Source organism: Balaenoptera physalus, assembly GCF_965194825.1.
Source record: "Balaenoptera physalus genome assembly, chromosome: X".
NCBI classification, from domain to species: domain Eukaryota; kingdom Metazoa; phylum Chordata; class Mammalia; order Artiodactyla; family Balaenopteridae; genus Balaenoptera; species Balaenoptera physalus.
In genome coordinates this window covers 61459972-61482047 of record NC_138903.1, presented here as the reverse complement: position 1 = coordinate 61482047, position 22076 = coordinate 61459972, and the positions used below count along the sequence as shown (strand labels likewise).

General features: G+C 53.8%; 1 protein-coding gene across 9 annotated transcripts; it reads right to left on the bottom strand.

The window, feature by feature from the left end:
• Nucleotides 1-40: 40 nt before the first annotated feature.
• On the bottom strand, nt 41-22074 carry MED12 (mediator complex subunit 12). 9 transcript variants are annotated; one of them, XM_082445925.1, is made up of 46 exons: nt 21817-22074; nt 21195-21299; nt 20796-20987; nt 20500-20659; nt 19576-19757; nt 19277-19387; nt 18677-18931; nt 18165-18311; nt 17902-18001; nt 17634-17770; nt 17273-17404; nt 16808-16934; nt 16086-16315; nt 15483-15563; nt 15181-15351; nt 14834-14978; nt 14617-14667; nt 14177-14295; nt 13830-13973; nt 13227-13390; nt 12896-13027; nt 12244-12471; nt 11923-12067; nt 11629-11749; nt 11167-11268; nt 10953-11066; nt 10526-10701; nt 10178-10357; nt 9042-9113; nt 8458-8591; nt 8128-8289; nt 7776-7887; nt 7527-7616; nt 6925-7034; nt 6564-6699; nt 6135-6296; nt 4769-5143; nt 4395-4578; nt 4034-4239; nt 3804-3881; nt 3657-3711; nt 3494-3581; nt 1340-1565; nt 791-937; nt 534-615; nt 41-316 (listed from the first exon to the last, which is right to left on the bottom strand). In XM_082445925.1, exons 1-46 carry the CDS (start codon nt 21913-21915, stop codon nt 273-275), a joined length of 6513 nt encoding a protein of 2170 aa, XP_082302051.1. In that variant the 5' UTR covers nt 21916-22074; the 3' UTR covers nt 41-272. The 9 variants fall into 9 exon arrangements, with proteins under 9 accessions (XP_082302051.1, XP_082302052.1, XP_082302045.1 ...); XM_082445926.1 differs by having other exon boundaries at nt 3804-3878; XM_082445919.1 differs by having other exon boundaries at nt 3494-3711.
• Nucleotides 22075-22076: the final 2 nt, after the last annotated feature.

Genomic DNA, 22076 nt, shown 5'->3' with positions numbered 1-22076 from the left:
AGAGCCCGCCCTTCCCGGACATGCAGACTCACACACTCCCTTTGCAAAGAAGCTCTGTGTATTGGGTGCAACAGCTCTGGGGTCTCTATATAAATAATATACAAAACCCAACAGCTCAATGCCTCACATTAACAAAAATACTAAAAACTCATTAAAAATGGAGCCTGAGGGAAGAGCCCCAACCACTACTGGTGCTAGCCCAGGAAGGGGACTGGGAATTAAGAGGAAAGGGTGGGGCCCCATCCAGTGCACAAGCAGTTCCTCCAGGTGGCTCAGTAGCGTCCAAATATGTTGGTACTGGGCTGTGGCTGGGTATCTGTGAAAAACCAGAGATTATCAGGGGTGGGAGGCCGAGCAGGGGTGGCGGTCTGCATTGAGGAGAGCCATTCAGGCACCGAGGGAAGGGATGGAAGGCAACGCTTCCCCTCACAACCGGGGCCTGAAGCAATCACCTCAGCTACTTTGGCCTCCCCCGCCCCGCCGGACCCCCAGTTATTCCGTGGGGCTCTCCTTGGGAAGAAGGGCGGGCTTACTGGAGAGCTGTTGTTGGAGCTGCCGGACCAAAGCTGCTGTCTGCTGTTGTTGCTGGGTCTGCTGAAGCCCCTGGCGCTGGAACTGAGGTGAGAACGGCAAGTGGAAGACTGAACTCGAACCGTCCCCTTCCTTCCCTGTCCTCATGTCCCCACCCCTCGGCGGAGGGCCCTGCCTTGCCTCCCGCCTCGCCATGGCTGCACACTGTCCCCAGCCTGGGCCGCGGTCCCAGAGCCCGGGGCTGGAATCCAGCAGCTACCTGGGGCTGGGACTGGGGCTGGGGCTGGGGAGGAGCTGCCTGCTGCTGCTGCTGCTGGTGTGCTTGCTGCTGCTGTTGCTGCTGCTGCTGCTGCTGCTGTTGCTGCTGCTGCTGCTGCTGCTGCTGTTGCTGCTGCTGCTGCTGCTGCTGTGGAGACAGAAGAGATCTGTCTAAGGAGAGCAAGGGGCTGAACCTCAGTGGTGGAGGGATGGGGATGGGGGAAGAAGCACAGGGTGGGAACTCTGGGTCCGCTGCCCTCCCCGCTCAGAGAGCTGCAGAGAAAATCAAATCTGGAGCACCAAGCAGATGACCCCCAACTCTCTCCCACCAGGACCCCCGGAAAAAGGGGGAGGGAAGGAACTGGCTTCTTAAGCCCCCACTACGTGCCAGCTGCCCTGCCGGGGTACGTCCTTACACTGCCTCATTCAGTGTTGAAAACCACCTGGAAGAGCCTGTGCCTCTCCTCCCCCTCCTCCTCCTCTGCTCCCAGTCCCCTTCCTCCTCCTCCTCGGGCTCCCAGGTCCCAGATGAAAATCCTAGGGCCCTTACCCGCAGGATCTGCTGCTGCTGCTGCTGCCGGATGTGGTACTGTTGCTGCTGTTGCTGCTGCTGCTGCTGTTGCTGCTGCTGCTGCTGCTGCTGCTGCTGTTGCTGCTGCTGCTGCTGCTGCTCAGGCAGGATGGAAGCCGACCGGACGCCGGCCTGGACACCCTGGGCGCCCAGTGGGGTCATTGTGCCTATCATGGGTGTTTGCTGCAGTGTCTGGTGGGAAAACCTACAAAGACAAGGAGGCGCAGAGATCAAGGCATGGGCTGTGGGGAGGGGGTGGGGGCAGATGAGCCCCAGGTCCCTGACCCCAAAGAAACATCAACAGGCCATTTCATTCACTCCTGCTGTCACCAACCAGAAGAGCCTTTTTGGCTTCTGACAGATTGCTAGGTTGGGGAATGAGGAGCAAAGACAACACCCCATTTCAGTGGCTCCTAACCTTCGTGGTTAGGAATTTTTCAATTCTGTTGTAGCTGGTTTTCTCTTATGAAAATGAAACACAGTCTTAGCACAGGCTAGGCATTCTATAGATACCCACTGAGGTTGTTCTGCTTATCACTGTTGTTGGTCCCCAGTAACACGTCAGGGTCTTGGAGACTGTTGAGTTCTATTGCTCCTAACACCTTCCTAACCCCAATCTGTACTTCACTGCAACAGGCTACTGGCTGGGCCCGTCTCAAGTCTTCTGTCACCTTCCGTATGCATCCTCTCCATGAATTCCACGTTAATCTCTCAACACGCCCAAATCATCACATCACTTTCCTGATCAAAAGAGTGCTTTCTGGGGACTTCCCTGGTGGTGTAGTGGTTAAGAATCCACCTGCCAATGCAGGGATCACGGGTTCGATCCCTGGTCCGAGAAGATCCCACATGCCGCAGAGCAACTAAGCCCGTGCGCCACAACTACTGAGCCTGCGCTCTAGAGCCCACGAGCCACAACTGCTGAGCCTGTGTGCCGCAACTCCTGAAGCCCACATGCCTAGAGCCCGTGCTCCGCAACAGGAGAAGCCACTGCAATGAGAAGCCCGCACACCGCAACGAAGAGTAGCCCCTGCTTGCCGCAACTAGAGAAAGCCCGCGCGCAGCAACAAAGACCCAATGCAGCAATAAATAAATAAATAAATAAAATATAAATAAATTTAAAAAAAAAAAGAGTGCTTTCTGGGATTGTGTCTCAATCCCTCACTGAACGTTCAAGGCTCTCTCTCAACCTGCCCACTCCCAGCCTGTCCCTACTCCTTCCCTGGCACGAGTCTTACATTCCAGCCAAGCTCTTCTCCTTCCTGTCCTCCCAGCCACCCTACTCATTCAGGTCCCCATGTCTTTGTTCAGGCTACGTCCTCTACTTGGGATCCCCCTCCTTCTCCTCCTCCCTGCAAATCCAAATCACAGCTATGCTTCAAAGGCCAACTCAAGTCTGACCTCCTTCACGGAACTTTCTCTGGTGACTCAGGCCCACAGTGATATCATCCCGCACTCTTCCTGAATTCCCATTTTACTTCACGGCACCCAACTGCACAGCTGATTATATCTTTCATCACTGTGTTCCCTAAGTGTTCTTCTGAGTAAGTCTCCTCTTCCCAGGTATAGTAGAAATTCTCTGTGGTGAGGGACTTTGTATTTTTTTCAAATAGCTTTCCTCACCCCACCTGGTCCTAGCATAGTGCTGGCCACACAGTGGGCCTAAGGCACGTCTAAGTAAGGGACTTTTCTTCTGGTCCACCCCGCAGTGTTCTCAACCCTAAGCTGCAGAGCCTCAAGCCATGACTCCAAAGTCTTAACCAAGGCCTGATTGACGTTCAGCATGGTGGGAGAATGTGTTCGCTGGTCCATTCCAGCACTAAACTGCTCTAACAGTGGCTGGATGACTCCTTACCACACACTGCATCTATGAACCCCAGATCTTTCCTTTTCTTAGTCATATATAAATGATTTCCCCTCTCTGGTCCTCGAAGAAATGTTGGGAAGCAGGTGTGAGAATACTGGCCGCCAGGGTCCCTTCCAGCTCTGGCATTTTGTGGCGACAGGCCAGGTGGCCAGATAAGTGTTCTTGATGCCTCCAAAAGTTCTGACTAGTCCCATCACCTCCAGGCCCAGGTTTTCCCAAATCGAAAGCCTCAGTGTGTCTTCACGACCCCTGGCTCCCTTGGGTACCTTTGAGTGGAGGTCAGCCCGTGTCCGTAGGTTGGGGCCTGCTGGTGCACATAGCCACTGGGCCGCTGCTGCAGGTGGCGGGTAGGATCTACAAGAGTAGGATTGGTAGAAGAGTGGGTGCTCTGATAAGGCTGGCTGGAGTAGCTGGGGGGCACCATGGTACCTGCGGGGCCTGTGTGTTGCTGCAATCCCACATGAGAAACGTAAGGAGTATAGCCCTGGAGGGAAGGAAGAGAGACGGAGTCAGGGCCAAGACTGTGCAGCGCAGCCTGCCTCAAGCTCCCCGATTCTCACCATCTCGTGCCCTTACCTGGGAGGTCTGCAAACCGTAGGAAGAGCTGGGAGTCATCTGATGGACAGATGACTGTCCCAACATCCCCTGACTCTGCTAGAGAAAAAGGAGACAAACTCAAACTCAGGAAGGGCTTTCTGCCACCTCGTTTCTTGTATCTCCTACTCTGTGTGTCCTTGTGAAGATCCCAATCCCTGTGACCCTCAAAAGCCCCTCTCCCTGACGGCCCTCCCTACGGCCCCTCTCACTATCTTTGCCTGGAGCTGTTGGCGAAGGCGCTGTCCTTGGGGCACCGCAGGCTGCTGCTGTCGGTACACAGGCGTCTTGTAGGAGGAGGGTTCCAGTCCCATGACGCCAGTCATGGTGGTGGGCAGCACTCCAGGGTAAGGTGGTCGGGTCGGCAGCTTCTGCATCGGTAACCGCACAGGGCGGTACGGGTCCACACGGGGGCCACCTGGAAAGGGGAGCAGGCTGACCTCTTTAGGCTCTTCGTCCCTCTGTGCCCTGCTCAGCGCCCCGGGCATCCACAGCTCCTGGGAGGAGTGGCATCGCCCCTCAGGCGGAAGGCATGTTCGGGTCAGGCTCTCGTGCCTAGTAGCTGGCACTCACCTGCCGGCAGTGGCTGGTTCTGGGTGTAGAGGCCTATGGAGCCCTGCCTGTAGCTAAGGTGGGATATGGAGCCAGGGTTGGTGTGGTGCAGGAGGTCCGGAGGCACTGTCACTCCATAGGGGCCACTCCGGCCTGGGCCCATTCCATAGTCCTGTGTGAACGGCACAGGAGGAAGGGGAGAGGGCTGGGGTCAGGTGGGGTAGGAGGGGGGAACAGGAGCTGGATGTACGTGGTTCCCTGTTCTAATTCTAAAGGTACCCCTTCCCCAGATGCCCCCAGCCCTCCCACAAACCAGCTGCTCGACAGAACCAGGAAGAGAGAGGGGCTGGGGAAGGGGTGCGACGGGGCTGTGGCGAGGTGGCAGCGGCGCTCACCTCTGTCTTGGCGGCTGGCTGGCTGCGTTTCTTGCCCTTGGTGGACTTCTTCTTGCGTTCCTCGGTGCTGGGGGGAGCGGCCCCAGGTTTGTCAGTTTTGGGGGGCTCTGGAGCCTTTTTCTCAGGCTCCAGCAGGGCGGGGGCTGGGGGCTCCTCATCTTCCGGCGGCAGCGGCAGCGGCTCCAGGTAATAGGCGCGGGGCCGGGGCCTCAGGTGCGTGTGGTACAGCAGCAGCCGCTGCTGCTCCTCTCCGCGGGCCACGCGCCGGTCCACCCGGACTGTTCCAAACCAGCCCCAAGACAGTGGCGCTGATGGCTTCAAGCCTTCAAAAAGATCCCAGGGGGAGATCTTTTGTTTGGTGGAAACCTGTAGACCCTGCTCCGGAAAATGAGAAACAGTGAGCTGTTGAGACTTGGAAAACAGAAGACAGAAGACTTGGAAAACTTGAGGACTTGGAGGAGAGGGAAAAGTATCTGTTGGCAATAAGAGAAAAAAAAAAGTCATGGGTAGATTCAGGGAAGATGGTGAAAGGAAGACACATGGACACACGGACACACGGACACACACACACACACACACACAGAGGAGAGAGAGTTAAGAGGAGATGGGGGGGAGCAGAGGGAGACGGAGACAGAGACAGACACTGACAGAGGAAGACAGATACAGAAACAGGAAGGCCGAGAAAGAAAAGGCAGTGAGAGACTGAAAACAGGCAGAGAGAGAGACAGACAGGGAGAGAAAGAGAAAAACAGGAAGAGAGAGACAGGCAGAGAGAGAGAGAGAGACAAAGACAGGCAGAAACACAGACAGAGACACACTGAGCCAGGAAAAGAATGAAGAGTATGGCTATATGGACGGGTCGGACTTTGGCTTTTGAACTCCGTGTTCTCTTTCTCCTCTCCCTCTACTACACACAATGATTATGGTTACTCAACAAATACTGCAACTGACAAAGAGAGGGGACAGAGAAAACTGTGCAGAGATGGGTTGACAGGGTCGTGGGGAGAGAGATGCAGGGATAAAGGGGGTGCAGGCCGGGGTGGAGCAGTATGGGAGGCAGGTGGGGCAGAGGAAAGAGGAGGGTAGGGTGCTGAGAAGTGGGTGGTACGTACAAAGGTGGGTGGGGGTGATGGGAGGTGCGGAGGGGTGAAGGGAGAGACCAAGGAAAGAGACGGAGACTCCCAGGATGGGAAGAAGAAATGTGAGGAAAATTAAGTGATTAGCTCAACACCCCAGGGATGGCTCTCGCCCACAGAGCCTGATAAACCTGTTGCAGCTACAGAGGTTAATGCAGGGGAGGCTCTGACCCAAAGGGGAACAAAGGTGGGGAGCGGGGAGCAGGGTATGGGAAGACAATGGAACATGCCTCCTTCTTGAAGATGGAGTCGAAGCCTGCAATTTTGTTGCCTTTGGTGTCGATAAGGGAGCCCTGCGGCTCACATGTGATGACATCTCGGGTCTGCTTGGGCAGTGGCAGCAGCTGGCGAACTTTTTCCAGACTGTCTGACTGGCGCTCCCCCAACTCCTTCTGCAGGCACAGAAGGACAGGACAAGAGTTCAAGGACACAGGAAAAGAGGGACGGGAAGTCTCAGGGGATAGCACAGAAGCTGGCACGAAGAAGACACTTGGTAAATCCTTACCATATGAATAACGAAGAAAACACAGACGTGCAAGGGAAGGGTAGGGGGCTCTGGGCAGGACGATGTCGCTGAGGCTGGACCGAAAACGCAAGGTCAGGGAATAGGGAGCTGAGACCCCAGGCCTCTAGGCCTCGCCCTCGCCCCCTCCTCTCACCCGCAGCTTCTTCACCAGGTTCATGTAGGCACGCTTGTTTTCCTCCATGCTGCCCTGGGAGATGCTGGACATGTCCGCAGCTAGGGTGCCATTGATGAGCACGCTCAGCATGTCCAAGACGGTGGTGAAGAGCTCACTGTGTCAGGAAGCCGGGGGGAAAACCAGAGGATAAAGAGTTTCAGACAGACAGAGACAGCCGGGCTGGACACGAGAGGGAGCAGGCACGAAAACCGTGTGGGCAACCCCGGACCGCGGAGTCCGCAGTATCAGCCACACCAATTGCGGCGGGTTGTGCACCTGGTGTCAGGGAAGGGGATCCTCTCGGGTACAAAACTGGAGGGAGGGGATGGGGATGCTTTACTTGTTGGACTGCATGTCGACAGTGCCGCTGATGATGATCTCCAGGAGGAGCACAGCCCACTCTGTGGTCTGCTGGGTGCTGCGCTGCACGGTGTCAAACATGCCCCCCACCTGCCAGGGCCACAACAAGTCAGTCAGATGGCTCAGGGGCGGAGTGCAGCATTTAAGGAAAGCTTAGATTAGAACCTGGGCTGGATGTGACTCGGGACACCTGAGGTCAATGTCCCAGTTGTACCTATGATTTGCTACATGATCTCAGGCCAACGACTTAATTCTTGACATCTCTCGGCCTTGGTTTCCTTACTTATAAAATGATGGAGTTGGACCAAAGGACGTCCAGGATCTCATTCAACATTTCACAATAGATGTCTAGGGCTTCTCGGGCCCAGCCAGAATCTAGGATACTGAGGCAGGGTTCCTGCAAGGATCCAGTCTCCTTAACCACTTTCAGGTCCTGCGTCCTTTAGGAGAGCTGGGCTAATATGTGAAGACCCAGAAGAGCCTGGGCCCTCCATCCTCACCCTCGCCTCCCTGGGCTGGGGCTTCTTTGTCTGCAGTCCTAGCCCCACCCCTTTCCTTCTTCTCCCCAGCTCCCTCTCTCACCAGGTTGAGCCGCAGTTTGAGCGCCTCATGCATTAGCTGCTTTGGCTTGCAATCGTCTAAGTACTGGTCATCTCTCCAATTATTCACAATCTAAGATAAAAACAAGTACAACACACAGCTCAGGGATCTTCTCGTTTCCATGCCAAAGCACCCAGGGTGTTCTTGTCAGAAAACACTGAAGATTCAGTGGCCTCTTGGCTGCATCCTTCTCTGCCCTCCTGCTCGGCTCCAGGGCCCAGAGACCTGTACCTGGTGGACCTGGCTGTAGAGGGAGGTAAGGAGTCCCTCGCGCTGCTCGTCCTGACCCTTCAGACACGTCAGCACCAGGGATAAGAAGGGCTGCTGGCTCAACAGGGACATGCTAGAGACGGGAGGAAAAGAACAGGACCATGGGTTGTAGGTCAGGCAACTTCCAACCTCATTCCTCTGAGCCCCAGACTCTACTCTTTTAAGATCTAGCCTCTTGCTCAACTATCATTCTTATCCTCTGTCCATTTTTCTGATTTTGATCCTCACCTCTTTGCCCCAACTTTTCTTCTTCCCTGGGTATGCCTCCTCTCCTTTCTACCCCTCAATCCCGGCCCCCTCGTAGCCGCTTTACCTCTTCTGCTTTTGTCGATCACGTTCTTTGCGCGAAGAGGAACCCAGGTGCTGGCCCTTCTCCAATTCTTCCCCAGCAGCCTTTAACACATGCCCCTGGACTGAGGTGGGCAGTTTGGCAATGAGAGGAGCCACCAGCCATACACCAGAGCGCTCTAGGGAGCTGGAGAGATGGCACGCACAGGGTTACAGAGGAGCCGGGCAAGGTTGGAACAACCCATCCTCTCCTTTCCTGATGGACATGCCTGGCATCTCCAGGTGGCTGAAATCATTTACACTACCAGAGGAGAAAACTCAGAAGGGGATGGGTCCTAACACGTTTCTACCCAACCTGAGCACGGGCTTGGTCTTGCTGCTGCTGGGCATGTTGCTTGCAGTGTTTCCAGAAGATGACCCTGTCTCTGCAGACTGTTGGAAAACCTCGATTGTGGCCTTGGCGATGTTCTCTAAGAGGGAGTTCATCTCCTGAGGAGGATGAAAGGCACAGGGGTGCTAAATAGGTAGCTGGCGGCAAAGGCAAAGAGATGGTAGGAGAGCTGGGAGATGAGGACATAGGAAGGCATCCATGGAGGTTGATGGGAGGCTAACGGACACAACTCTGCTGGGTGTCATGTCCTCCAGCACCTCGTAGTATTTCTCCAATGGCCCACTGTCTTCTCCTTTACATACCTCCTTACAGCTGTGGCCACAGAAACAGCCTCTATGGCCACCGCCACCAACCTTCCCCACAGCTCAGAGCCCCAACACTCCCAACCCATGTCCCTTATCATCGGCTCCAAACGTCCGCCATCTTCCCATCCTCTCTGATCTCCAGAACCCAAAGGTAGGACCTAGGTTCTTCTATGGCGGCCCACCTCCCTGACATGTGTCGCTGGAAGTAAGCATGGGAAAAGAGAGGGCCCGGGCACCACTCACATTGTTAGGGGTCTGCTTGATCATGAGCTGCAGCTCCAAGGAAGACTGGCGCATGGTCCACTGGTCCAAGTTCTGTGACAGAGACCCCACCCACAAGCTAGTCATGATTGTGTCATCCCAGCCACTCAGCACCCCGATGCCAGCTCCTGATCTCTCACAACCATGAATCACATATGCCTGGAGGTCTGAAAGGGACCTCTATGTCCCCTCTTTAGGGACGATCATACCTAAATAGTCCAAAATGACTGAAAAGTCTCTCCTATTTTAAAAGCGCTTCTGGAAATATTTCACATCTTTCCCCAGTTTCCTGTTCCAGAGCCTCACATTCCTTAGCATCAGGAAGTTCTGCTTAATGCTTAACCTAAATCTTTGATGTTGAAGTTGAAGCTCGCCGCTCCTGTTTCCAACCAGCTGCTCAAAGTCCTTTACAGACCCGAAGGCTAGTCTCAGCTAATCTCTCTTTGGCATTATCTCCTCTGGGCTGAAGAGGCCTCATTCCTTTAGCTTTTCCTCAACGGCTTTATTTTTCCACCCTCCAGTCACATGAATGTCTGCAGCAGCGTGGTGAGGCAGGAAGGGCACAGGCAGACCTGGGCTCATATACTGACTCTAAACTTCCTAGCTGTGTGAGTTCCTGAACCTTGGGCAAGTTACTTAGCCTCTTCAAGTCTCAGTTTCCTCACTGGTCAAATAGGGATATTCTTACCTACTTCGCAGGGTTGTAAAGAGTAAATGAGAAAATCTACGTAGAGTGCTGAGCATGGTACCCCGCGTGAAGCAGCCGTTCGATAAGAAATAGCTCTTCGGTAGTATTACTACTCATGACTGAGCCATGACCAACATGCCAAACATACAAGGCCAAAAACTAGGCCTCCCAGATGCTATGCCTCCCACTAATAAGCTAGAGTCCTACTCCAGATAGCTGTGCACTCACCCAACAGTTCACTCTCGAGTCTAGACCATGTTGGCTTAACTTCGAAACCCATGCTGGAGCTGTTTCTCTCACCACCTTTCACCCACATCCTCGTTCGTCTTCCTACTTAACTCCCTCTCTCTTTTTCTCTCAAGGTTCCCATCGTTTCACCCCAGGCTCAGGCCTCACTGCCTCCTCCAAGACCCCCATCGCCTTGGCCTACCTGGAGAATACGCTTAATGCGTTGCCGCTGGGGGTTTTCCCCATCCTCATTGTCCAGCAGCCGATGTGGGTAGCAGATGAGCTGCATGAGGCGCTGGGCCTGGGCGCTACTCAACACTGGGTCTTGCAAGTCATTGCTGTCCTCACACAGCGATTTAAGGCAACGTTCTCCTACCCATTCCTGAGGAAGCCGAGAATCAGGGGACTGGGGCAACCAGTAAGCAGGTTAGGAATAAGGGGGATGGACTGGGGGGTTGGTGTATGGCAGGGAGGTGGTGTGATCATGATAGGAAACAGGACTATATTATATAGCGGCGTTTAGGAGGTGTGGGGGGAAGGTGAGACTGACCTGCTGGCAGATGCTGCGTAGCACGTACTTGGCATAGACATCCAGACTGGCTGTCTCCACAGAGATGTTGCGGCCACCCTGCCTCCGACCGCCACTGCCACCTCCTCCCTCCTCCTCTGGAAGTTCTTCTGTTCCTCCTGTCACAGTGAAGCCTGAACCCTTCAGTTCCGCATCCCCTGTGGTTCACAGGCAGGAGATAGGGAGGGCAGAGTGAGATCCGAATGCTGTGTGGAGACCCACCCCAGACCCACAGAAGCAGCAACTCCCCAGATCCTGCCCTATGGGACAGAAATATACTTCCCTCCCTCGTCTCCTCCCCAAAGGTCAGAGGGACCACCTTCAGGAGAGAGAAAGACTGTCCTTTGTAGTTTAGCTGGCGCTCCACCCTATACACACTTCTGGCACCACTCCCTTCCTACCCCCATACCAAGTACAAACACAGCCTTGAGAACAGCAAACACAGCTCCATCCACAATGCGGTTCTGGGAGGCAGCCAGCAGGTGGCGGTCACAGGAGGAGCGGATTCCTACCGTAGGCTTGTCTGGGGAGACAGCTGAAGTCAGGGGAAGCAAAAGTAGAAACGGTGTGGGTGGGGTAGCCACACTTTCCACGGCTGGCCGGCTCGGATCGAGGTCACTTACTTCCGTCCGACTGGCAAGGATTGAGTTGAGGTGTCTTGAAAAGGTGGAGGAGGATGCGGCAGGTAAGCCGGGCCCCCGGCTCAGAGTCCTGCTCACTGCAAGCTACAGAGAGGAAGACAAAGCAGAGGGGAAAGGATGAAGGCGGACGGTATGTGGGTCTGTAGGTGGTGAGGGGCTAAAAGGGAAGCTGAGGCCAGGCGAAAAGAGATAAAACATAGGAGGAGAGGTGGGGTAGCAAACTGTTCTGCAGTGTAAGGGGAGTACCTGGAAGGGTCAGGAACCGGAAAGATCGGGGCTGCAAATGCAGGGTTAGAAAGACGCCCCTCCCAGCCTGAGGCGCACCACAGGACTGGCCTCTGGTGCCACCAGGAGCCCCACACTGAACAACCAGAGTGCGGCCGTCCAGTGTGTATTGAGACCGGGGGCTCTAGACATTCTAGGGGTTATGGATTGGTAGTTCACCAGCATTAAGGAGCGAAGGGATGGCTGCACAGCGAATCAGATCCTCCAGTAGCAAACACTGCCGAGCGATAAGGATGGCAACAAAAGTGGCCAGGGAGTCATGAAAAGACAGGTCACTGACCTGGAGGAAAAAAGCAGACAGACACCAGGACTCAGTGTGGAGAGAGGGCGGCTACTCAGAGCGCTTGGCCTCCACTCTGCAAAACTCTGTCCCTCCGCTCCTGTGATTACTGGGAGCAGACCCCTGCCCTGGGAAATGCCCGGTGTCCGGCACTCCCCCACCCCCAGTCTCACATCTACATTGCAGAGGAGGTCGTTGAAACCACAAGTGCCATTGTTAGAGGAGCAGCACAAGGCCTTAAGCACTCCCAGCCACTCTGCACTCAGTGACTTGCAATAGCCGGTCAGCTCTGCACACAGGATTGCGATGTCATTCACCCTGGGGAAAAGTACAAATGCCCTCAGGAAAAACCTTGTTCCGGCAAAACCTCAGACTCATTAACTTTTCATCTCCACCCCGGCCATAACCAAGGTTGCAGTACTTCCCAGGCATCTCATCCCTCCCAATATCAGGCGGGAGCGTGGTGCCCATTCCTCACTCAGTACGCCCCATACCTATCGGGATCATGGTGCCCCACACAGACGTGCATAAGGGCATTGCAGACAAAGCTGTAGCGGTTAGCAGGGTTCTCACTAAGACTCTTGCCTAGCCCTGTGTAGGTGAAGGTGTGAGCGGCAGGGTTCTCCAGAGTGTCAATCATGAACTCGGGTGCCCAGCGCATGTTGGATTCTGACGGCTCCACGTTGCAGTAGATGGTGTTCTTCACCTTGGAGCAGAAGTCGCTGCAGGGGTGGGGGAAAGGAGAGAGCAGCGTTGAGGAAGGGCTAGTGAGCTAGAGGGATGGTCAGGAAAGGGGAGAAAAGAAAAAAAAGGAGAATGTGAGGGACAAGGGGTCTTAGGGCAAGAAAAGGGGAAATGGGACAAAGCAGACCGACTGGGCAGGAAAGGAACCCAGTGGGAAGAAGGCACAGGGGCCTCTGGAGGCGGGGAGGAGGAGTGTGGGCCCCGCAGACATGGGCTGGAGGCAAGGCTGATGAGGAAGGAGGCCCACTCTCAGGAACCAAGAACACGCAGAGGACACCATCCCCAAATGACCCTGCAGAGACAGCAGGGTCCTGGGCTGTGCTCTGCTCCTGAGTGGGGCAGTAACGGGAAGGAGACGGGACGAGGTCCCACTCTCTACCCCTTACCTCCCACCTCTCTTACCTGAAGAGCTCCCCAAATTTGCTCTTTAAATGGCTACAGGAGGTGTACAGATCATAGAGATAAGCAAGGATACAGCGCTCTGCGGAGGAGCCATCGGACCGGTTCATCCCATGCTTGACTACGCCACACAGCCTGTCACGAAGGGGCGAGGTCAAGAGGTGTGCCTGGAGCAATGGCAGGCCGGGGCGCAAAGATTCCCGTCCCTCGGCAATACTCTCTCCCCTCCCCACCTGAATGGCACGCACTTCCGCACAGTGAGAGCCCCACATGTTCTTTGCAGGCCACTTCCACCAGCATTCACCAGGGCCCTGCATTTTGAAGCCCTGCTTACCCCTCAAAGACCTGTGCCATCTGGTCCTGGTTGAGGATGAGGCAGGCGTGATAGTGCCGCAGGACAGCCACGATGCACAGGCACAGGCTGGTGGTGTAGCTGCCCACCAGATCCGAGGATTTGAGAAGCAACTCGGCCTCAACTACACTCAGTTCATTCAGTAGCTAGAGCAGAGTGAGCGGGGGTTGAGAAATGAGAAGAGGCCTTGAGTATTACACATAACCCCCCTTCCTGTGAGAAAACTGGAGCCCCTTCCTGCTGGAGCTGCCTCAGCCTGGAAGGGCCCTGGTGCCATACACCACTGTCCTTTATTCTAGTAACGACAAGCCACGTCAATGATCTAACCAGTCTCCGGGATACAATCCTATGAACCTCACGATGGGAGGACAGTCTGTGCCCAGTGCTCTAATCCGTCTCTCGGGTCTCCCCAGGGAGCACTTGAGTCTCTATTCCTGCTGGCTTAGCTCATGGGTCACTCCCCCCACACTAGTCTCTCGGTCCCTCCAAATAGCCTGGGACACTGGCTTGAGCCTCTCCTCCTGTCCTTATGACCCTGTACAGCACAAACCCCTTCCTCCACCCTCATCTCCCCAACTTCCCCACCTGAATGGCAAAGTCGATGAGGCCACTGATGCTGAGTGAATATTCCATCAGGTCGAAGATGAACTGCACATGCTGCACCAGAGGCAAGTGGTACGACATGCCAAGGGCAAAGCTCGTAATCTGCTCCAGAACATTCCGGGAGACCTGATAAGGGCAGTGGGAGTGAGACAGGAGTGGAGAGAGGTGGCAAGAACCAGGGAAGCAGGAAAGGATGGTGGAAGGGGATGAGACCAGGAGGCTTAGCCTGCCTGAGGCGGGGGTGGGGTGGGGTGGGGGAAGACAAGGAGGAAAGGAAAACGGGACAAGGAGGCCGGAATGTGGGAAGGGGGCTGGGCTTACGCCCACACCTGAGCCGTGACCTGGTGTTGGTCATAATGCGAAAGGTGCTGGAACTTAGCAAAGATATCCTCGGCAGTGGGGAAGGCTTCAGGCCGGTTGCGCCGCCGCTTCTGCCCGTCCTCCCCACCTGAGGGGACAGTTGAAAGGGACCAGTCAGGACAGGGAAGATAACTAGGTGACTGGGGGTCGGGGGTGGGTATGGAGAGAAGGCTATGGGCGGGGAAGGGGAAGGAAGGGAGGGAGGGAGAGAGGGAAGGAAGGAAGAGGGAAGACGGGAAGGGAGGGTCAAGGAAGGGGCGGGGGAGGGATGAAGGGAAGGGGACAGTGAAGCAAAGGTTTGGAGGACCACAGACTATGTGGACCTTAGAGGAATACGTACAGGGAGGTGCTAGGTTGAGGGAGGGAAGGGAGAGGGAGGGCGGGCAGTATGGGGCTTACTGTGAGGTACCTAAGAATGTCAGGTCTCCAGGATTCAGAGGCACAATAGGAGCAAGCTGGTCTGCAGAGGGGGGGAATGAGGGGGGAAGTTTCAAAAGGACTAGAGCTCTCAGGAGACTCCAAGAGACAGGACATCGGGACATGACTGGGAGTTCCCTACACTGGGGAAGGGAAGACTGACTAGGGCGCTTTTTGGGGGAGATCCATTTAAGGCACCTCAAACCCACCAGTTTCCGCTGTCCCTTTGCGGTTCAGAACCTTCAGGATATCCTTGGTAATTTTCTTGATGGCATGGCGGGCATCATCTCGCTGCTTTCCCACCCCAAACAGTACGACCAACCGCTGGTTGCACTCATGGCTGCATGACTCCTCCTGCATCCCAGCGGCACCATCAGACTCCAGCATGGATCGCTCTCCCTCCTCTTAAAAGCATGCTCCATGCCCCTCAGCATCCCAGTGCTCAAGCCCTTCCCAGCATACCACACCCTCAAGGACAGCTCCAACCCCTCGGCACAGTCCTTGGACAGAAACCTGGGCTCAGAACAGATGGTCGCAAGGTGTTGGGGAACGGTACCTGGGGGATGGGAAAGTGCGTGGCATACTGCACATGCCGCGGCTGGTCATAAAGAACCCCAAGGGTCCCTTCTAGCTTCTCCTTGGGTGGGGGCTTCACCTCCTTCTCAACATCTGGTTTCTCAGGGGATGGACTGCCCTTCCCCTCACAGGGCATAGTGGGGGAGAACAACTAAGAGAAAGGCGAAAGGGCAGAACGTTTAGAGGAAGACAAAGGGATGAGGGGGCACAAAGAAACTCCCCAAAGTGGCATAACGGGAGGACCTCAGGAGCTGGATTCTCCCACACCAGGATCTAACTTACTGAGAAATCAGGCTTCTCCATGTCCTCAAAGAGCACACTGGAGCTAGGGTCGATGTCCATAGACTCCGAGAGCCCTGGATCCTGAGGGCAGAGAACAGAAGCGAAGCTGCTTTAGCCCCGAGGAGCTGCTCCCCACCATCTAGAAAAGTTGACCAGGGAGTCGAAGAGAGGAGACCATATTGGGAAAAGCACCAGTTCCAGATGCAAGCCTTGGCTGGTCCCTTAACCTCCACAGGCCTTGGTTTCCTTCAGCTTTAAAATGAGGATAAGAATACCTCACAAGGTGGAATTCCCGGCAGTCCAGTGGTTAGGACTCAGCACTTTCACTGCCATGGACCCTGGTTGGATACCTGGTGGGGGAACTAAGATCCCACAAGCTGCGCGACACAGCCAAAAAAAAAAAAAAAAAAAAAAAAAAGGATACCTCACAGGGCTGCTGTGAGGATCCAATGAAAAAAAGTGACATGAGAGTGCTTGCTAAACTGCAAAGCACTAAGCAAATCTTACCCTCGTCACTAGGTAAAGGATTCCCAGAGGATTCCAGGAGCCAGGAAGATGGGACTGTCAGAAGAAATGATCTAGGGCAAGGAAAAGCCCCCTCACCTCCAGCTTGCTGCTGCTGCTGCCCTCAGCCTCCTTGCGCTCGGGGTCATCAGCAGGGTCATCAAAGGGAGAGGGAGGCCGGGGACCAGGGGCTCCGAAGGCAAGGTCCCCTCGGGAGATGAGGGTGCAAGTGTACATGTTGTGGGAGAAAACATCATGTCGAATCAGTTCACAGAACAGCAGTACCAAGTTAAAGAACTCCACTCGCTCGCTCTCACTTCGGGGGTCCGCTGGAGAGAAGGGATGAGAAAAGATGAGTTAGGGGAACACGAAAGAGACGGGCAGAAAGAGAGAGGGACACACCTAAGGCATGGTGCTCCTAGGGTTCCTGAAGTAGGCAAGAATAGCAATGACTCAAAAAAAAAAACCCAAAAAACCAAAAGCCAAACCAAAAACAACAACAACAACAATAAAACCAAAACTGTTGAGGGATAAAGTGTGGTTGGTTACCCCAACTCCTGCCCCACACACCATCTCATAAAGGAATACAGCATCTCTGCTATTTATACGTGAAAATGCTTCGATCGTATGCTCCTGCTTTTATTCTTCTCTTTCTCTACTCTGTTAAACTGTAAGATGAGCAAAGGCTAGAATTATGTCCAAAAGTCATTCTGCATAGAGCTCAAGACAGAAATATATCCAGAAGGCCCTTCATATGCTTTCTGATGACAGGGATGGGTGAGTCTAGGCAGAGGTAACCAGAGGGTGGCAGGGGTCCATACTCAGCATGGGAGCCTGTGTATCCAGAAACTGCAGGAGGACATCCTGGAAAATGGGAGCACTAGGAGCAGAAAGGGAGCCAGAGGCTATGGAACCCTTCTCATCTGCGGCTTCCGATTCTCCACAACGCTGTAAGATGAGAGAACAAACTGTAGGATTGGGTTTTACCTGTTTCTTCACTCGTCCATGTGCAATCCTTGAACCACTGCCTATTTTGGATCCATCCCAAGCTTTTCACTTCTACCCTCCCCCCCTTGACTCCCATTTTCTTTACCGTCTCCCAGCTGCAGCCTTGGTCACTTCTCTAACTCTGACATCGACCCACTCCTTTCTACTTTTGCCTTATGTCCTCAACTTTCCCTGTACATTCTCTACCCCTTCTTCACTCTCACAACTTCAACTTTGGTCCCACTACCAGCTCAATGTGGCTCCGACCCCAGCTGCCACTGCCCCATGGGCCCCCTAACCTCAGCCTCAATCTCTGCCTGTCTCTTCTCCAGCAGCTTGGCTACCACCATCGCACGATGACGACCAGAGCGCTTGCAGCTGACAGCCCATTCACACAGTAATGATACCACAGCATCATCATCTGAGGAGATCTGGAGACCAAAGGAAGACCAAAGGGGTGAGTAAGGTAGAGTTGGGGACAAAGAACCGAGTTCCAGTCTCCCAGCGACTAGGCCCCATCTTAAAACATCCTAGGCCCAGTAAGACCGGCTGTCTCTTCAGACATCCTCTGGTTTCAATGCCTTGCCAAGCCTTTCCCTCATATATACTGTTGCTCTTGCTCTGTTTTTCACTTCTTCTCTTCCCCTTCTTGCTTATTACCTCGTGCCCATCCTTGCTAGGCCCCAATCCAAAGATTCGATTACAGAGGGAATCAAGAGAGTTGCTGAAGTCAGAGCGCTCAAAACTATGGCTGTCCAGCACTTCCAAAGTATGGAGCACCCGTCCAATGGTGAAGCCTGAGGAGGAAAAGTGGTAAAGGGGACTTTAACTAGAGGCCCGATGTACTCCAACTTTCAGATCTATATGTCCTTACCGTCCCCATCCTTTCCTCAAACATCCTTCTTACTGTCTGTCCTCTGGCACCCACCTGCAGTAGCTTCTTGGCACTTATCAAAAGACCAGCGAACCTCAACGGCCTGTCCTCGCTCCTTGATCTGCTGCTCAATCTCCCGCAACTTTGCACGGACCTACAAAGAGGAAGGCTTTAAGGATGTAGCAAGGCATACAAAAAAGGCCAGGGCTCCAGGCTAAAAGAATAGTAGCAGACTCCGAATCACTATTTCTGAAAGAGTAACTTAAGCCTCTCACATCCCAGTTGCCTGGGGATACCAGGCTATTGGTCAGACTTACCTGCTGAGTGAAGGCACTGTTGCCTTCTGGCATGGGCAGGTTGGAGGGGGCAATAGGCAGGTGGTCAAGTGGTGAGCCAGTCTTGATTCGGCTATCAGTCAGCGAGTAGTGCCAAACCAGGGCACTAGGACAACACAGGAGGATGGTCTGCCAGACAGGAACAGCTAAGTCAAACTCAGTTATCACGGCTACCTGTCTAGAAGCCCATTATAAGACCCAATCCTTCAGTTTCTGATCCAAAGTTATTCTGAGCCCCTGGGGTGGCATCACTCCATCTCTGAGCCCCTCCCCTCATCCACTCTCCTAAAAGGCTTTGGGCCTACTATTTAGACCTGGAAGGGAACTAACTGAAAAGGAACTAAGACCCCAGAAATGAGAAGCCAACAATTTCCAAGCAAGTACTCAGTGCCTACTCTCGCCTCCAATTTAGAACCGCTCCCATTTTCCAGGACAGGCACCTGAGTCTTCTCAAGATGCCTTTTAATACTTCCATGGGCCCACCTAGTACCTACCTGAAGGATACAGCTGAGGCCAAAAACTAGGGGCCGGTGCTGAGGGCACATAAGCAGGTCACTAAAGGGTGTAGAGGGTGTGCTGCTAGTTGGGGGCTGAGGAGCAGGGGTCGTGGGCAGTGTGCTTGTTGACTGAGCAGACATCACATGAGATGAGTGACTGCTCACGCCATCCAGCTGCAGGGCCAGTCTCCGTGTACAGAAGTAGGCAAGGCGGCGGGAGAGGTATGCAGACTGAACGAATTCCCCAGAGTACTGTCAAGACACGATGATCAAAACCCCCCAGTTGGGGACTTCCCTGGTGGCACAGTGGATAAGACTCTGCACTCCCAATGCAGGGGGCCTGGGTTCGATCCCTGGTCAGGGAACTAGATCCCACATGCATGCCGCAGCTAAGAGTTTGCATGCCACAACTAAGGAGCTCGCCTGCCACAACTGAGGAACCCTGGAGCCGCAACTAAGACCCGGTGCGACCAAATAAATAAATAAATGTTAGGAAAACAAACAAACAAACAAAAAACAGTTCTCTCCAAGGGACATTGCTTTCACGTCTTATATCTCCTCACATCCTCCCTAGACCCCCCAAATCCCAGGCCTTACTCGAAGCAGCAGGGGCAGCAGCAGTTTAAGCAATTCATCCTCTCCAGGGCGGATTTTCTCAAAACACTCAAGTACCCAGGTCAAGAACTCATGTCTGTCCAGCATTCCGTCCTATGGGTACAAGGGATGGGAAGAGGATTAGTTTTGCTGAGGGACTATCAGAGATGAGGCAGAGGAAGTAAAAGAAAGAATGAAGAGAACCATGAGTGGGGCAAGGTGGCAGGCAGATTCTGTTCTATGCTGGCAGAGTGTGAGGTCAGGCTCAATCCCACGTCCCACACGACATGCCTTCTTCCTACCTGAAACATGAACATGGCCAGCTTCTCATTGTAGTCCCACTGCCGGATTGCCACCTCTACATCATGGGGCAAGGGCCCTATAGTAGAACCACAGCCCCCACTTCCGGAAGGCCCTGGCCGGTAGTATTCAGCCATCTTTTGCAGCTGCTCCCATAAGTACTTGGTGATGATCTGAGTCCATTCTAGGGGAAAGATGGGAATAGGGCTATTTTATACTGTCCCTTTGCTTAGAACACCTTCTGTCCCCCACCCCCAGTCACCATACTTCTAAATCCTATTCATCCCCTTAGGCTCTAGTCAAATGCCACCTTCAACAACAAGGTCCTACTGTATAGCACAGGGAGCTATATTCAATATCCCATAATAAACAATAATGGAAAAGAATATGCAAAAGAGTGTATATATATATATATATATATATATATATATATATATGTATATATACGTAAAACTGAATCACTTCGTTGTACACCAGAAACTAACACGACATTGTAAATCAACTATACTTCAAAAAAATTAATTAAAACAAAACAAACAAACAAAGAAACAAATGCCACCTTCCTAAAGCCTTCCCAGGTGTCCCCAAAAGAAAGTAATCTTTTTCTTCACTGAATTCTCAAAGAACCTTCTGCCTCCACTTTTGACACTACGCTTCTATATTCAATTATGGGATTCGTACATACGCCTTAGCATCCCCACTAGACTATAAGCATCCTAAGGGCAGGGATTAGGTAGTGGTCATCTTTATAGCCCAGTACATGCATACAGTAGATACTCAAGATACTTGATGCTTACTAATTGAGTGAATGCAAGATACAAGCAGAAGCAAGGAATACAGATGAGGAAGGAGAATAATTGCAAGGGTCTCTCTACCACTCCTGGAAGCGATCAGTGGTGGAACCTCTGGTATTAGGAGTTACTCACCCATGAAAGGGTCAATGACATGTCTCTTCTTAACCTTGGTCTCTGTGATCGCTGCATAGTAGGCACAGGTCATCTTAATGAGCCAGGCAGCCCGCATCACAGGCACTGTGTACTTGGCCAAGTACCCAAACACTTCTTCCTTCTTACTGAAAATGGGGACCTGGATGGACATCGCAAATAGTGAGACCTCTCTCACCTCCATGAGCTGGCACCCGTGTAGCTTCATCTGGGAATCGGAGGGTACTTGGTACCCACACTCCCCTCCTTGGCCTGAAGAACAGGAAACAGTACCTCACCTTTTTGGCCAGTTGTGTGAGTGGCTTGGTGCCAGCCAGATCGGTGAACCAGGTGTTAATGGCACTCTGGGATCGTGCAGTCACCAGCCAGAAGTTGTCCTTCTGGTTCACCTGGGGCTTCCTTCTACCGGTGTCAGGGAGGGTGTTACAACGTAACTTCTCTGCAATAATGCTGCTGAAGTTGGAACTGATCTGAGGGAAGAAAAGTACACCTCAGGGTGGGAAGAAGGGGCAAAGAAGTGGTTGTGCCTTTGATGGGCAAATGCCAATGTGGTAGCATTAGGTTATGAAGGAAAACTCAGCCATTTAGGTCATCCCTTTAAGTCTTCCCAACCCAGGGCCTTTGCCCCTTCTCAGATTCTTCCAGCCTTTTCCTTCAGCCTGGCAGGGTTGTCTCACCTTGGCAGGATTGAAGTTGACGTTCTTGGCACTGCCATGTTCATCCCCAGAGACAGCTGGCTGGTTATTGAAACCTTGTTTTACATTCAAGGCCGTTAGTTCATCCTGAGGCAGGAAAACGACATTTTAGCTTTTTTTTTTCCCTTGGGGGTGGGGGTGGGGGTGGGGGTGGGGGTGGTGGGAGAGGAGGGCAGAAGAGAGGGGAACAAGGGGGGAAAAAGGTAGGAGGAGGATTCGGATATTCGGTCCAAATGTTCATTTGGACCCCACCCTCACTAAGATTCCCAATTCCCCAGAGCTCGCTCAACGGCACTCTGCCCCTGCGAGCTTGCAAGCAGCCGTAGCTCACCCAGCAGCCTCAGACAACTTTCTGAGCTGTGTGTGTGTGGAGAGGGGGGCGCCTCCAGCGTGGCCCCGATATCACTCCCGGTTCGCGCCCAGGAACCACCCCTCACCCCCACTAGGTCCTACTCTCCTACACCAGCCCACTTTACTCTTCCCCCTTTCGGGACTTGCGCTCCCACCGAACCGCCCCGCCCCCCCCTTCCCCGAGCCATCAGTTCTTCCTCCTATGGCGATGGCTGGCCCCTGGCCCCGTGGGAGCCTGGATTTCTGAACGCACCTCCTTCTGTTTGGGATCTTGAGGGTATACATCGGGAGGCCCCAGCCGCGGCCGCTTCAGGGGCCGGTGTTCGTAGCTCAAGATCCCGAAGGCCGCCATCTTGCCCAGCCCGTAGCACCAGAGGCGCCAGCCGGGCCCGGCCGCGGGGGAGGGGGAGAGGGAGCCGAAAAGGGGGGCGGCGGTGGCGAGGACGGCAGCCGAGAGACAACAAGGGGGCACATTAGAAACTCTCGATCATTGCCGGAAACTACCGAGGGAAA